The sequence below is a fragment of the Ovis canadensis genome, chromosome 5 (assembly GCF_042477335.2).
Source record: "Ovis canadensis isolate MfBH-ARS-UI-01 breed Bighorn chromosome 5, ARS-UI_OviCan_v2, whole genome shotgun sequence".
In the NCBI taxonomy this organism is placed as follows: Eukaryota; Metazoa; Chordata; class Mammalia; order Artiodactyla; family Bovidae; genus Ovis; species Ovis canadensis.
Window position 1 is genome coordinate 93,066,240 of NC_091249.1, and position 13,775 is coordinate 93,080,014.

A 13,775-nucleotide genomic window follows, 5' to 3' on the forward strand; every position below is an offset into this window, starting at 1 on the left:
GCACCAGAATCTTGGGCCAGCAGACTTCCCTGGGGGTCCAGTGCTTATGAATCCACCTTGCAATACAGGGGACACCGGTTCCATCCCATCCCTCAAAGCAACTAAACCCACGTGCCATAACTACTGAACCCAGGTGCCGCCAGTTGGAGAATCCATGCACCTCAACAAAAGACCTCTCACGAGACAATGAAGATCCCTCATGCTGCAACTAAGAACTGACACAGCCAAATAAGTAAACAAATATATTTTAAAAATACAGAGGTCTTCCCTGGTGGTCCAGCGGTTAAGAATCCATCTGCCAAGGCAGGGGCCATGGGTTCGATCCCTGGTCCAGGAAGATCCCACATTCCTTGGGGCAACTAAGCCCGAGCTCCACAGCTACTAAAACCTATTTGCCCAGAGCCCGTGGTCCACAAGAGAAACCACCGCTCTGAGAAGCCTGCATACCACAGTGAAGAGCAGCCCTGCACTGCTGCTGCTGCTGCTAAGTTGCTTCAGTCGTGTCCGACTCTGTGCGACCCCATAGACAGCAGCCCATCAGGCTCCCCCGTCCCTGGGATTCTCCAGGCAAGAACATGGAGTCGGCTGCCATTTCCTTCTCCAATGCGTGAAAGTGAAGTCGCTCAGTCATGTCCGACTCTTTGCAACCCCATGGACTGCAGCCTACCAGGCTCCTCCATCCATGGGATTTTCCAGGCAAAAGTACTGGAGTGGGTTGCCAGTACTTCGGGTTTGCCTTCTCCGAAAGAGTAGCCCTAGCTCACTGCAATTAGAGAAGACCTGTGCAGCAATAAAGGCCCAGAGCAGCCAAAGATAATAAATTATAATTAAAGAAAATACAGAGGCCTGGACCCCTCTCTCAGCCATCTCTGGATGGCCCAGAGACCTGCTTTTATCCACATCCCCACGTCAGTCTTACACACAGTACAGTTCGAGGAACCCACTGGCCTAATGTGGATGAGACAGAGGTAAAGTGGCACAGCCCCACCCTCTAGCAGAAAGTCACGCAGGGGACAGTAATAGGAGTGACCCTCTCCAGGCCACTGAGGACCACTGCTAGAGAGGTGATAGAGTAGAGAGCCCTCCCCCTTCTTGACTGCAGAGACTCTCCCCCACCTCCTTACTACATTCCTTACCTGGCTGTTCCTTGTGTATTATTCCTTATGTAGGAGGAAACTTTCTGGTGGCTCAGATGGTTGAGAATCTGCCTGCAATGCAGGAGACCTGGGTTCAATCCCTGGATTGGGAAGATACCTCAGAGGAGAGCATGGCAACCCACTCCAGTATTCTTGCCCCGAGAATCCCATGCAAAGAGGAACCTGGCAGGCTACAGTCCATGGGGCTACAAGGAGTGGGATAGGACTGAGTCCAGCAAAGTCCAAAGGGCACTCAAGTACTATGGCAGCAAAGCCTTCCACTTCTATAGGTGTTGGCATGGTCCTGAAGCTTTACTTATTTGTAACTCATTTATCTTTACAGTAGCCCTATCAGGTAGATAGTATCATGATCATTACTATTTTAGATCATTCCAACTTAAGTTACTTGCCCAACATCACACAGCTGGTAAGTGGTATAGCTGGGATTAAACCTAGAGTGTACTCTTAAGACTCCTCACTACAATGACAAGTCGTCTTCACATTTCTGTCCCCACCAGCTAGTTCCCTCCCTGAAGGCATCATATATTGCAGTTTTTCCTGTCTTTCCAGAGATAGGCAATGCATATACAATCTTACACATGTGTTCTTTTTTTCCCACCTGAAAGGACATACTAACCAGACTATTTTAAGCCTTGCCTCTTCTCACTTAGGACGATATCTGTAAGCCATTTCGTTCTTTTTAACAACCACATAGTATTCCGTTGCTTGTTCAAATGAATTGAGGGACATTTATGTTATTGCCAAGTCCTTGCTTTTACAGCATGTAATTACTCTCTTTTCCATTCACTCTTTCAGAAGAGTATGAGAGTATCTGTAGGTTAATTACCGCCTATATTCTTATCTTTTTAACTTTTTAGTTTATATTGGAGTGTACTTGATTAACAATGTTTTGATAGTTGCAGGTGGACAGCAAAGGGGCTCTGCCATACATATTCATGTACCCACTCTCCCCTGAACTCCCCTCCCGTCCAGACTGCCACATAATGTTGAGCAGGGTTCACTGTGCTCTACAGGAGGTCCTTGTTGGTTATATCCATTTTAAATATAGCAGTGTGTATGCATTCATCCCAAACTCCCTAACTGTCCCTTCCCCGTCATCCTTCACCGCCTGGAAACCATAAGTTCATTCTCTACATCTGTGAGTCTGTTTTTGTTCGGTAAATAAGTTTATTTGTATCATTAGTTAGATTCTACATATAAGTGATAACGTATTTGTCTGTCTGATTTCACTTAGTATGATAATCTCCATCCATGTTGCCACAAATGGCATTATTTCATTCTTTTTATGGCTAACTAGTATTTTGTTGTAAGTATGTACCACATTTTCTTTATCCATTCCTGTGTTGATGGACACTGAGGCTCCATGTCTTCTTGCCTGCATTTTTCAAATGCTCCACGTAAAACTGTAAAAGTGCCTCTCAGTCATTTCTTCTCAGTATGTTTGCTGGCTTTATTAGGTGGCCTGAAGATCAAGGATGTCATACGTTATAGGCACTGAACAGAATTCGGTCATTAATGAATGGTAGGGAACGTGTTATATTCTAGTAGAAATTATATTCTTACTATATTCTAGATGCTCCTGGGAATAACTCATGGTAGAAATTTGTCCTACACCACCAGTAAGGCTTCTCCCAGGGCCCTTGGGACTGGTTTTACATTTATCTAGGAGAACATGGTGAGTCATATATTTATAAGACTTCCCAACCATAAATATACATGAAGCTGATCAGAAGTAACAAAATGACCTCAGCTTAACATTATAAAAGTTTTTACCACTTGCATTTACGTAGTTCATGTTTTGGTTTTGAATCTGTGATCATGACGGTATTGGACACCTAGGAGCAGGCATCAGGCCTGTCTTGTGCACCCAGGGCCAGAGCAGTCCTGACAGATGGCAGAGCCTTTGTTTGTTGGGGATTTTTTGAGTTTTGTTTGTTTTTTCAGGGGTTTTTGACCTTTTGACAGGCTGTCTTGATAACCAATGATTTCATGCAGAGTTTTCCAAAGCAAAGTACAGGAAGTACTGTTAGAGGGTACCTCGGTGGATTTTGTATAATTATAGTCATATGTTTATTTTAACTTGGCTATCGAACTCATGAATTCACAGCTACTACTCCTGAGGATGAGGATAAGCAAGCATTTAAGTTCAGAAAGAAATCGATTAAAAGATTGATTTAATTTAATTTCCTATCTTAGGAAATTCCCTGGCAGTCCAGTGGTTAGGATTCTGTGTTTTCACTGTCGAGGGCAGTGGTCGAATCCCGGACAGGGAGCTAAATTCCTGCAAGCCTTGTGGCATTGCCAAAAAAAAAAAATTTTAAAAATCACATAATCAACAAAGAAACTTATCTGACAGTGATTGAGTCAATATGTCTAGAATGGTGCTAGGTATCTGTAAGCTACTCTTCAACAACCACATAAGCATTCCACTAAATGAAATAAATAACTTGAATTAGTTGATGGATATTTATGTTATTGCCAACCCCTTGCTTTTTCACACAGTAAGATGCCTTCCTATTGGCTTAAGGCTGGTGTGACACTGGGCCCACGTGCTATACAAGTGGGAATGGTAAGGGCCAGGGACCCTGGGGCCCTCGATGGCTTCCCCACCATCTCTCTGACAACAGGGGGAAGACAGGGAGAGGCTTTCACCTCCTGCTGGGTCAGAACTTTGTCTTGGTCCCCTCCTCTCCTTTTCAGAAGTCACTCACTCTGTGCTTGGGGCAGTCCTCACTGGGAGCTGGAGGCTAAGAAAGAGGGCCTGCCCCCCTAGAGTTTCAGTATGCTTGGTGCCTGATTTTTTTCACTTTAGAATTTGTTTTCAGTTTCTATATAATTATAGGTATTAAAAAAAAAAAACCTCAGATGCTACAGAAAGATATAAAAGAAGACACCCTACCCTCTGGAATCTACAATTAATAACTGTTAATCAGGTGGTTTCCACTTAAATAATTGACCTTTATTCCCTGTTCATCATCTGCAGGCAAGAGCTGTCCCCTCCCTGCCATAAAGATGAGGAGATTCTGCCACATATTTCCCTTTCTCCTTAGCAACACCTAATTTTTGTTAGTTACATGGTTATTTTTTATGTAGTTTAAAACAGACAGTCCCATTTACATGCTCCTCTGCAATGATCATCCAGCTTCCTATTATGAGTTGATTTGAAAATTAAGAACTGTTAACAGCATTTACAGTGCGATGGTTGAAGTAAATATTATTCACTATGGAAACAAAGTGTGTTGGGTCATTAAACTTTTGTTCCGGGAAGGAAAAGTCAAAGATTCCATCATCTTTTCCTTCCCTATATTACCTTCTTCATTTCTTTCGCTCATGCTTAGTTCATTATTTCTCATTCCCCATGTCTTTATTTTTGGATTCCTAGTCTGAGAGCGAGTTCCATCAGTTCTACCTCCAAAGTGTATCGTGAATCTATCCATTTTATTTTTCCCTGTTACAACTTTGGTTCATTATCCCTCACCAGGATCACTTGCAAACCTTCTGTATTAGTTTGCTAATGATGCCATAAGGGTCTGTCAAAGACTGGGGGGAGGCGGGCAGTGAGGGAGCTTCACCAACAGTTTATTTTCTCACAGTCCTGAAGGCTGCTGCTGCTGCTGCTGCTGCTGCTAAGTCGCTTCAGTTGTGTCTGACTCTGTGCGACCCCATAGACAGCAGCCCACCAGGCTGCCCTGTCCCTGGGATTCTCCAGGCAAGAACACCAGAGTGGGTTGCCATTGCCTTCTCCAATTCATGAAAGTGAAAAGTGAAAGTGAAGTCGCTTAGTCATGTCCGACTCTTCGAGACCTCATGGACTGCAGCCCAGCAGGCTCCTCTGTCCATGGGATTTTCCAGGCAAGAGTACTGGAGTGGGGTGCCACTGCCTTCTCCATCCTGAAGGCTGAAAGTCTGAAACCAAAGGGTCTGCAGGCAAGGATGATTATTTCTGAGGCCATGCCCCTTGACTTATAGATGGCAGTCTTCTCATGTGTCTGTACACAGTCTTCCTTCTGTGTGTGTGTGTGTGCGTGTGTGTGCGCATGTGTGTGTCCTGTCTTATAAGGACACTGAACATATTGGATTAGGCCCCACGCTCACGACCTCATTTAAATTAATTCCCTCTGTAAAAGCTCTGGTGGTGGTTTAGCTGCTAAGTCGTATCTGACTCTTGGGACCCCATGGACTGCAGCCCACCAGGCTCCTCTGTCCCTGGGATTCTCCAGGCAACAATACAACAGTGGGTTGTCATTAACTTCTCCAGGGGATCTTCTCGACCCAGGGATGGAACCCGGGTCTCCTGCATTGCAGGCAGACTCTACCAGTTGAGCTACAAGGGAAGTAAAGGCCCTACCTCCAGATATAGCCACATTCTGAGGTACTAAGGGGTCAGGCCTTTGACATATGGATTGGGGAGAGAATACAATTCACCCTGTAACAGCTCAATTTCCTTTTGAAAGACAGAAATCTGATTTTTCTGCTACCCCATCCAATGGTTCACACTCTACTTAGAACTAAATGAAACCGGCCCCCACCCCCATCGCCTTCACTTACAAATTCCTCTGTGGTTTGGTTTTGCCAATCTTTCCATATCCGCTCACACCCAATCCCTCTTTCTGCTTTCCAGTAAACCTAGTTCCTGTCCGAGACCATTTGCGTTTGCTATTCCCTCTGTCTAGAACCCTGCTGACTGAAGGAAAAAAAAAAAAAAAAACCGGCACGAGGGCTTTCCCTGGTTGCATGCGGCACGCGGGCCTTCCCTGGTTGCATGCGGCACGCGGGCTTTCCCTGGCTGCATGTGGCATGCGGGCTTTCCCTGGCTGCATGTGGCATGCGGGCTTTCTCTAGTTGCAGAAAGCGAGGGCTGCTGTTGGTTGTGGAGGGCAGGCGTCCCACTGTGGCGGCTGCGCTTGTTCCGGAGCGCAGGCTCTTGGCGAGCGCTCCAGTAGTTGTAACACAGGGCTCAGTAGTTGTGGCCCTCGGGCTTAGCTCCTCTGCGGACTGTGAAATCTTCCTGGACCAGGGATTGAACCCATGCTCCTTGAATTGGCAGGCAGATTCTTATCCAATTATACCACCAGGGAAGTCCAGTTTTTAGGTTTTATTTAAACTTTTTTTTTTGGTCGCACGGCATCTTCACTGTGGCATGTGGGCTTAGTTGCCCCCATAGCATCTCAGATCCTAGTTCCCTGACCAGGAACAGAACCTGTGTCCCCTGCATCCTGAGTGCCCTCAGGGTTCACTGTCCAGGGTGGCTGTCCTGTGATGGCAGCTGCAACATTCTTTGCTTACTGATATGGCAGGAAACATTTTTCGTGCACAACCCTCCCATTCATTACATTAAGAAACAGTTTATAAGCAATGTCCTGTGACAAACTGGGTCATATGCAATTCAGGGTGTAGGAAGACATTCTAAGAGGGGTTAGGGCCTGGACACATGAGAAGAATCTATTTACAGATTGTTAATTTTTGTACATTCTTTCCTAAAAACTTTTTGCTTGCAAATTCAGTTATCCGATTCTCTTTTTATAGCTCTCTTTCCACAGAGAAAGGCATAACACTCCTCCCACTGCCCCGGGTGTAAACTAACAGGAACTGAACTAGGTATCCTTTGTCAGGAGGAGATTTTCCTCTACCCTCGAGGTTCTCTGGGCTTCCCTGGTGGCTCAGCTGGTAAAGAATCCGCCTACAAGGCAGAGACCTGGGTTCGATCCCTGGGTTGGGAAGATCCTCTGGAGAAGTGAACGGTCCCCCACTCCAGTATTCTGGCCTGGAGAATTCCACGGACTGTATAGTCCATGGGGTCGCAAAGAGTCGGACACGACTGAGCGACTTTCACTTCACTTCTAGGTTCTTTGAGCTGGCTGGCCTAAGAATTAAATGGACATGAGACAGTTTAGCAGGAGAAATCACAGGAACGTTTAATAATATGTATACACGGGAAAAACTCAGGAAAAATGAGGAACTCCCAAAATGGCCCAAACCCTCACCTTAAATACCACCTTCAGCTAAAGACAAAAGAGGCTATTAGGAGTAATGGTTTGGGAGTTCAGAGAAAAGCAATTCACAAGGAAATAGAAAAGCAAGTGTTGGGTAAGTAAACATTTGAGATAAGTGTGGACTGTGATCTCTAGGCCCTGCCAGGTTTCCCCCAGCACACCTAGCCCATAATCTTTGCAGAGTTCGCTGGAGGTAGCTCTGTGCCAGGAACAGGCCCTTTATCTAAATTCCTTAGGGAGCTGGGGACATCTCTGATGGTCCAGTGGCAAAAACTACATTCTCAATGCAGGGGGCCCAAGTTCAATCCCTGATCAGAGAACTAGATCCCACAGGCCACATCTAATGATCCCACATCCTGCAACCAAGATCTGGCACAGCCAAATAAATAAATATTTTTTAAAAAATAAATAAAATTCTTTAGGCAGCCAGTTCAATTCAGTCACTCAATCGTGTCCAATTCTTTGCCACTCCATGGACTGCAGCACAACAGGCTTCCCTGTCCGTCACCAACTCGCAGAGCTTGCTCAAACTCATCTCCATCAAGTCGGTGACACCGTCCAACTATCTCATCTTCTGTGGTTCCCTTCTCCTCCTGCCTTCAATTTTTCCCAGAATCAGGGTCTTTTCCAAAGAGTCAGTTCTTTACATCAGGTGGCCAAAGTATTGGAGTTTCAGCTTCAGCATCAGTCCTTCCAATGAATATTTAGGACTGATTTCCTTTAGGATAGACTGGTTTGATCTCCTTGCAGTCCAAGAGACTCTCAGAGGCTTCTCCTATACCACAGTTCAAAAGCATCAATTCTTTGGTGCTCAGCTTCTTAGGCAGCTAATGGGGAGGTAAAAAGAAAAACTTCCTGAGTTTCCATTTCATAAAGAATAATCAGCCTAAATAATCACCGAAAAGATACATTTTGAGGTGGCAAATTTTGCTTCTCTACAACTTCAAGAGTTTTCCCTGAGGGTAATCCCTTTAGCACAAAATAAATTTGTTTAGAAGATGGCCCTTTTTCCTGCTTTGTTTCGAAGGTGGACATCTGTCTGTCCATTGATTTGACCATCCACCAATTCATCCATCCTTCCCTCCATCCATTTTTCTCTCTTAGAGAAGTAAAAAGGTATTACAGGAACATATATTAACACTTGTGTTTGGGTTAAAAATTTTTAAAATGAAGTAAAAATGATATGAATTATTTGACTTGACAAAGAGAACTAGCTTTGCCAATTAATATAGTGGAAATTTTTCATAAATTGGATGAGCTAAATTCACAGCTCCACAGTTTTGATGAAAAAACATTAGCACTTATAAAAGAAACAACATGCCAGAAAATAGTTCATCACAACTATTCAAATTTGTGGAAAGAGCTTTCAGATGTCAACTTTTAAAAGTCTATAGGCTAGAGTATGAATTTTAAAAATTCTTATATGGGCCACAGAGGCAAAAATGTTTGGAGACAACTGTTTGAAGCACTGGGGCTCCTGGGAAAAGTGAACAAGACAAAGGCCTCTGGCTTCTCAGAACTTAATCCCAGATTAGCTGTTTAAAATTTTAATTCAAATGTTACCCGCTCAGAGAGACCTTCCCTAAGTCACCCTATCACATTATCTTCATGGCAATTAAAACTGAGATTATTTATTTTTTTGTCTGGTATATCTATTTACTCTAAAATGTAACCTCCATGAAAGCGGGAACCTTGTCGGACTTGTCCAGATGGTGTTCCAGCGCCTGGAATAGTAGTAATGGCATATTAATGTGCATAATAAATGCTATTGGGGAAATTAATTTTGTTGGTTCTGTACCCATTTCACGGAGGGTTAAATGAAGCCCTTCTTAAACGCTGGCTTTAGTTAAGTTCCTCTGTCTAACTCCATTGAGCACAGAGCAGCTCTGGTCGGATTCCCCTCAAATTCTTTGCCGTCCTCCCAACGTGAGACTCTGAAGGCTTGCAGCCCTCATCCAGGCAGAAAATTCCCGGCGAATTTTCCTCGCAGTTTCTCCAGAATTCCACCAGGGGGCAGCAGAGGGGGAGGTAACGACACCCAGCCAGCCAAACGTGGCTGGGCGGGGCTGGGGAAGAAGGGGAGGGGTTCCGCTTCCGAGGGGGCTTACTGCTTCCGCTTCCGGCGACTTGGAGGTTAGGACGCTGACGCGAGGATGGACGCCTTAGTTGCTCATTGCTCCGCGAGGCTGCTGCAGCAGGTAGTACCGCATGGGGCCGGTGGGAAGGTTTGAAAGGGAGGTCCCAGGGCCCGGCTCCCGCCCGGGCAGCACCAAAACAACGGCAGCGAGGCGGGGACCGAACTGCTCCCTTGCGACAGGGGCAGCGGAGTCCCCATACACGGGCCTGCGCTGCCTCGGAAGTTAATGCCCTCCCAGGAACGCTTTCCAAGAGATGGGAGAGGAAGAACCCTGGGTTCCCAGACCCGGGTGACAGTGACGTCCAGCGAGGCGGAGTGTTCCCCTCTCTTTGACACCCGCAAGCCAGCATCTACAGTGGGGCTGGAGCTTGGCGTGTCGAGTCCCGCCTCGACCAGTGCTCGTCCTTCCCCGAACACGCGTGCTCTGTCGGGGGAAGCGCGGGAACACACAAAGAGGAAAGTGGAGGGAGAGCAGGAGCCCTGGGCCCTGTTTGCAGCTCAGCACCCCATTCTGTCCGTGATACTGTGCAAGAGGAATCCTGAGATTCTTCTCAGTCCATGCAGGGGCTGATTATCAAGCTGGGGTTTGCTTCTTGCTTTCAGTATTCGTGGGGAAAGAACTGCAAGAGCTTGTCGAGAATTGACAGTTTCCTTACATTCTAGGTGCAGGTGGGGAAGGGTGGGAGGATGGGGACCGCTTCTTTGCTAAATCCGTCACGAGTTGGTCAAGTAAATTGTCACATTCTTTATTGTTTCGAGTCATATGGCGTTTTTCAGTGTGGGGACATAGGTATACTCTTTGGGTTGTGATAAGAATGGAGATGATTTCTGAAAAGTGTTGAGCTCTGTGCCTGGAACACAGTATGCTCATTTATGGCACACTATGTTTTTTGTCTTTGCTGTAATTATGCCCAGATAAACAGTCAGATTTAAAGTGAGGAATCTCTCCTTGAATAACGCAGTTAGTTAGGTAGCTTTATTTCTTTTGGTAGCTTTATTTCTTTTGAATTGACCTGTCTTTAGTTTTGGGTATTAGAGTAAAACATCTGTTCTAGGACTTAAGACACTGGAAAGAAAGAGAGGATAAAAGGGGAAAGTCCTTTTGTCTCAGAAAAGGCAAAAGCGGAGGGACTTGAACCAAAGAAACAAGCCATCTGAAGGTGATCCCATTGCAGGCTTAACACTCCTGTTCCTCCCCTCCAACACATACAAATACTTTTTTCTTGCCAAGGATAGTATTGGTAATGTCATCAAAAAACTCAGAGAAAAACCACAACTTACCAAAGGCAAAGTCCTTAATTGCTATCACCTCTACCATGCTCAGGTGGAGAGGAGGGGAGATGAGGAAGTAAGTTTATGGTTCAATTTATCACATCTGGGAGTTATCAATCATGATGGACCAAGGTGGCTGTTCTTTCCTAGGAAAAAGAGATTAAGTTTCTGACTGCTGAAATTGATCGGTTGAAAAACTACAGCTGTTCAGAAGCTTCTGCAGATTTGGAGAAGTTGCGGGAAGAAAATTTAAAATTAAAGTATCGACTGAATATCCTTCGAAAAGTGAGTACTCTGGGCTTTGGTTTCATTCTACAATTTAAATTATTGTGTCTTTTTAAAAATCCTTGTTAGCGAAGATACTGAAAGAAATTTGGCAAAAGGACTTAAACCCTGTCCTTTCTCCCTGCATTAGACAAGTTAGGAGTAAGTTGTTGGTGCAGATAATGGAGAAATTGCTGTTTTCTCTCTGGGGCCCTTGAAATGTTTTCATCATACTGATGTTTAGCCAGCTTAATTTTCAGTAATCGCTTATATCAAATCAAAATATTTTTAACTACACCCACAGTCCTTCTCTGCTTTAAGTTGGTTATTTTAGTTTTATTTTTTGTATTTTACAGTGTCATATTTGTGGGAAGGTTCTTTTTCCGTTAGTATTTTGGTACATTTTTTCCCATGAAGCTTGTGTTGTATTGGTTATTTCATGACTTCATAATCTTAACAGTGTTTATTGATTTTGTCAAAAAATTGAGCTTGCTTCCGTTGGGGCTTTAATTTCTTGGCCTGCTTTTCAGGTCTACTGATGACACATCCTGGGCGATGGCCTCACTCCCTTGATTGTTCTGCTCTGTGTGTTCTCTCCTACTTTCAGGCAGGTTGCACTGGCATTGTACCTTTTTTCCAAAGCTTACTCTTATTTATTCATCTTAAACTCGCCTGCCCGACTGCCATGAAGTCTTTTTTTATTGCCTACTGTGATCTCTTATGCTTAAAATAGCTTTGAGTCTTCTAAAATTAAAAAATTCCATTTCCAGGGAATTGTCCCCAAAATATCTCAACCTTTCTGATTACCTCATTCATTCTGCACTTACTTATATTCATTTCTCTATTTATTTCAAGTCGAAACTACTGTTAAATACCTGATATGTGCTGGAAGCTAGGAGGGAAAAGATACAAAAGGAAGTGTATTCTTTTGTTGTTGTTGTTGGAGTGTAATTGCTTTACAACATTGTGTTAGTTTCTCCTTTACAACAGCTGTGAGTCAGCTGTATGTGTACACATACACCCTCTCTCTTGGACCTCCTTCCCCCCCCTCTGATCCTCTGCTACACAACACGTGTTATATCCTTCAAAAAGTGAGTACTCTGGGCTTTGGTTTCATCCTACAATTTAAATTATGGTGTCTTTTAAAAAAATCCTTGTTAGCGAAGATTCTGAAATTTGATAAAAAAAAGTCTCAAACCATCTGTTCCCCCTGCATTACACAAGTTAAGAGTAAGTTGTTGGTGCACATAATGGAGAACTTGAGCTCCCTGCGCTGCGCAGCAGGCTCTCACTAGCTGTTTTACCCATGGAGGTGCGTTTATGTCAACCCTGATCTCCCGGCTTACCCCACCCTCACCATCCCATGCTTGCACGTCCGCTCTCTACCTCTGCTTATCTATTCCTGCCCTGGAACTAGGTTCATTTTTCTAGATCTCACATACGTGCATTATATACAGTATTTGTTTTTCTCTCTCTGACTTACTGCACTCTGTTTGACAGACTTAGATCCATCCACATCTCTACAAATCTCCCATTGAGCTGTCTTTTTTTCCCCAAGATTAAGTCTTCCATTAGTATTTATTAGAATGACAGGTACAGCTTTTCATCAGTGACAATGTTAAGGTTGCTATGTGATGGTGCTCTTGTTACAAAATCACAGATTTTGAGTTATCTCCTGATGCTAATTTTCTTATTAGTTCTGTTGATTTAGGAGAGTTTTTTAGTTTGTTTGTTTGTTTGTTTTGCATAATGTGATGTTTCAGAATGCTTATATTGAATTGTAGCAAAGATGCTTGTACCATATGTAACATTTCTTCACCTCATGGAAGTTAACATTTTAAGGGAGAAGAGAGTATTCACCTTGAATCCTGGCTTTGCTTCTTGCCTTTATCGTTTTTGGCAAGTTAGTTAATCTCTAACCCACAAGGAAATGGTGATAGTAGTCACAAGCTCCATTTTTGTTATGTAGGTGATGTAAGGTAATGCACATCAATAAAGCACTTGACTCCGCTCTTAAATCACTCAGGAGTACTCAGTTCAGTACTGCCCGAATAATAGTTTTCATTATTGTTGCCACTCATGTTACGTATCGACATTTTGGCTGATGGAGACTCATGGTTCGTGTGTAGGCAGCACGTTCATTTGTGTTTCTTCAGGAGCATGTCCGTAGTCGCCAATCGTCTTGATCAGCTGCATGGCGGGTACGGTGCTGGCTCCAGAACTTTCATTGCTTAGTTGCCGTGTCCAACACTTCTGCAGCCACGTGGACTGTCACCTGTCAGGATAGAACCATAAATAAGACACTTTCTTTGCAATCAGAGTACTTGGAGAAATTTCAAACCTGTCCAAAGACAGATAATTTGGAGAAAGTATGAAAAGTGCAATAATGGAGGTAGTTAATTAATTATATACCATCTTAAATGAGTGCATTCCACTTCTGAGAAGGTGAGAAATAGGAAGTACCACGGGGTTATTTAGCAGTAAGACAAAACAATCTGTTACTCTGATACATTAATATTACCCATCTGTATTTTTGACCTGTTTCATTTCATGCTTGAAAGGGTCAGCGTTTTAATGGAGAGATTAAATGTTTTTATTGTTTTTGTCCATAGAGCTTTCAGTTCCAGCATTTGATAGGAAGTTATTTAGGATTGATTTTATATTATTTTCTCAGTGCTTTAGGAAGCTGAGAAAATCATCAGCCCCTTACTCCCTATTGCTGGCTTCTGTAATATTAAATAACTGTAGAAAGAAAGTACATGGGCATTTTTACATGTATGTCTTAGATGCTGTGGGATAGACTTGTCCTATTAATGCTTCTCAGCACATCCTAAATATGAGAGTGTTACACTATGAGTGTGTGTTACCTTTCAGTTTCAAGATACTTGAAGGCTTCTTAAAATATTTGGGCAATTTTTGTATAAAGTTTATTAACATTTACATTCTTTTCTT

The 13,775-nt window shown here is 43.7% G+C and overlaps 1 protein-coding gene and 1 long non-coding RNA gene across 2 annotated transcripts in view; one reads left to right on the forward strand and one right to left on the reverse strand.

The window, feature by feature from the left end:
• The first annotated feature begins 9,243 nt into the window (after positions 1 to 9,243).
• Positions 9,244 to 13,775, forward strand: part of RARS1 (arginyl-tRNA synthetase 1) — a 28,749-nt gene continuing 24,217 nt past the window's right edge. The window contains exons 1-2 of the mRNA XM_069590047.1: positions 9,244 to 9,348; positions 10,710 to 10,844. Coding sequence (XP_069446148.1) covers positions 9,304 to 9,348; positions 10,710 to 10,844 — 180 coding nt within the window. The 5' untranslated portion in view covers positions 9,244 to 9,303. The remainder of the gene's footprint in view (positions 9,349 to 10,709; positions 10,845 to 13,775) is intronic.
• LOC138440480 (uncharacterized) overlaps positions 11,139 to 13,775 on the reverse strand; it is a 57,995-nt gene continuing 55,358 nt past the window's right edge. The window contains exon 2 of the long non-coding RNA XR_011257044.1: positions 11,139 to 13,098. This is a non-coding gene — a long non-coding RNA (uncharacterized lncRNA). The remainder of the gene's footprint in view (positions 13,099 to 13,775) is intronic.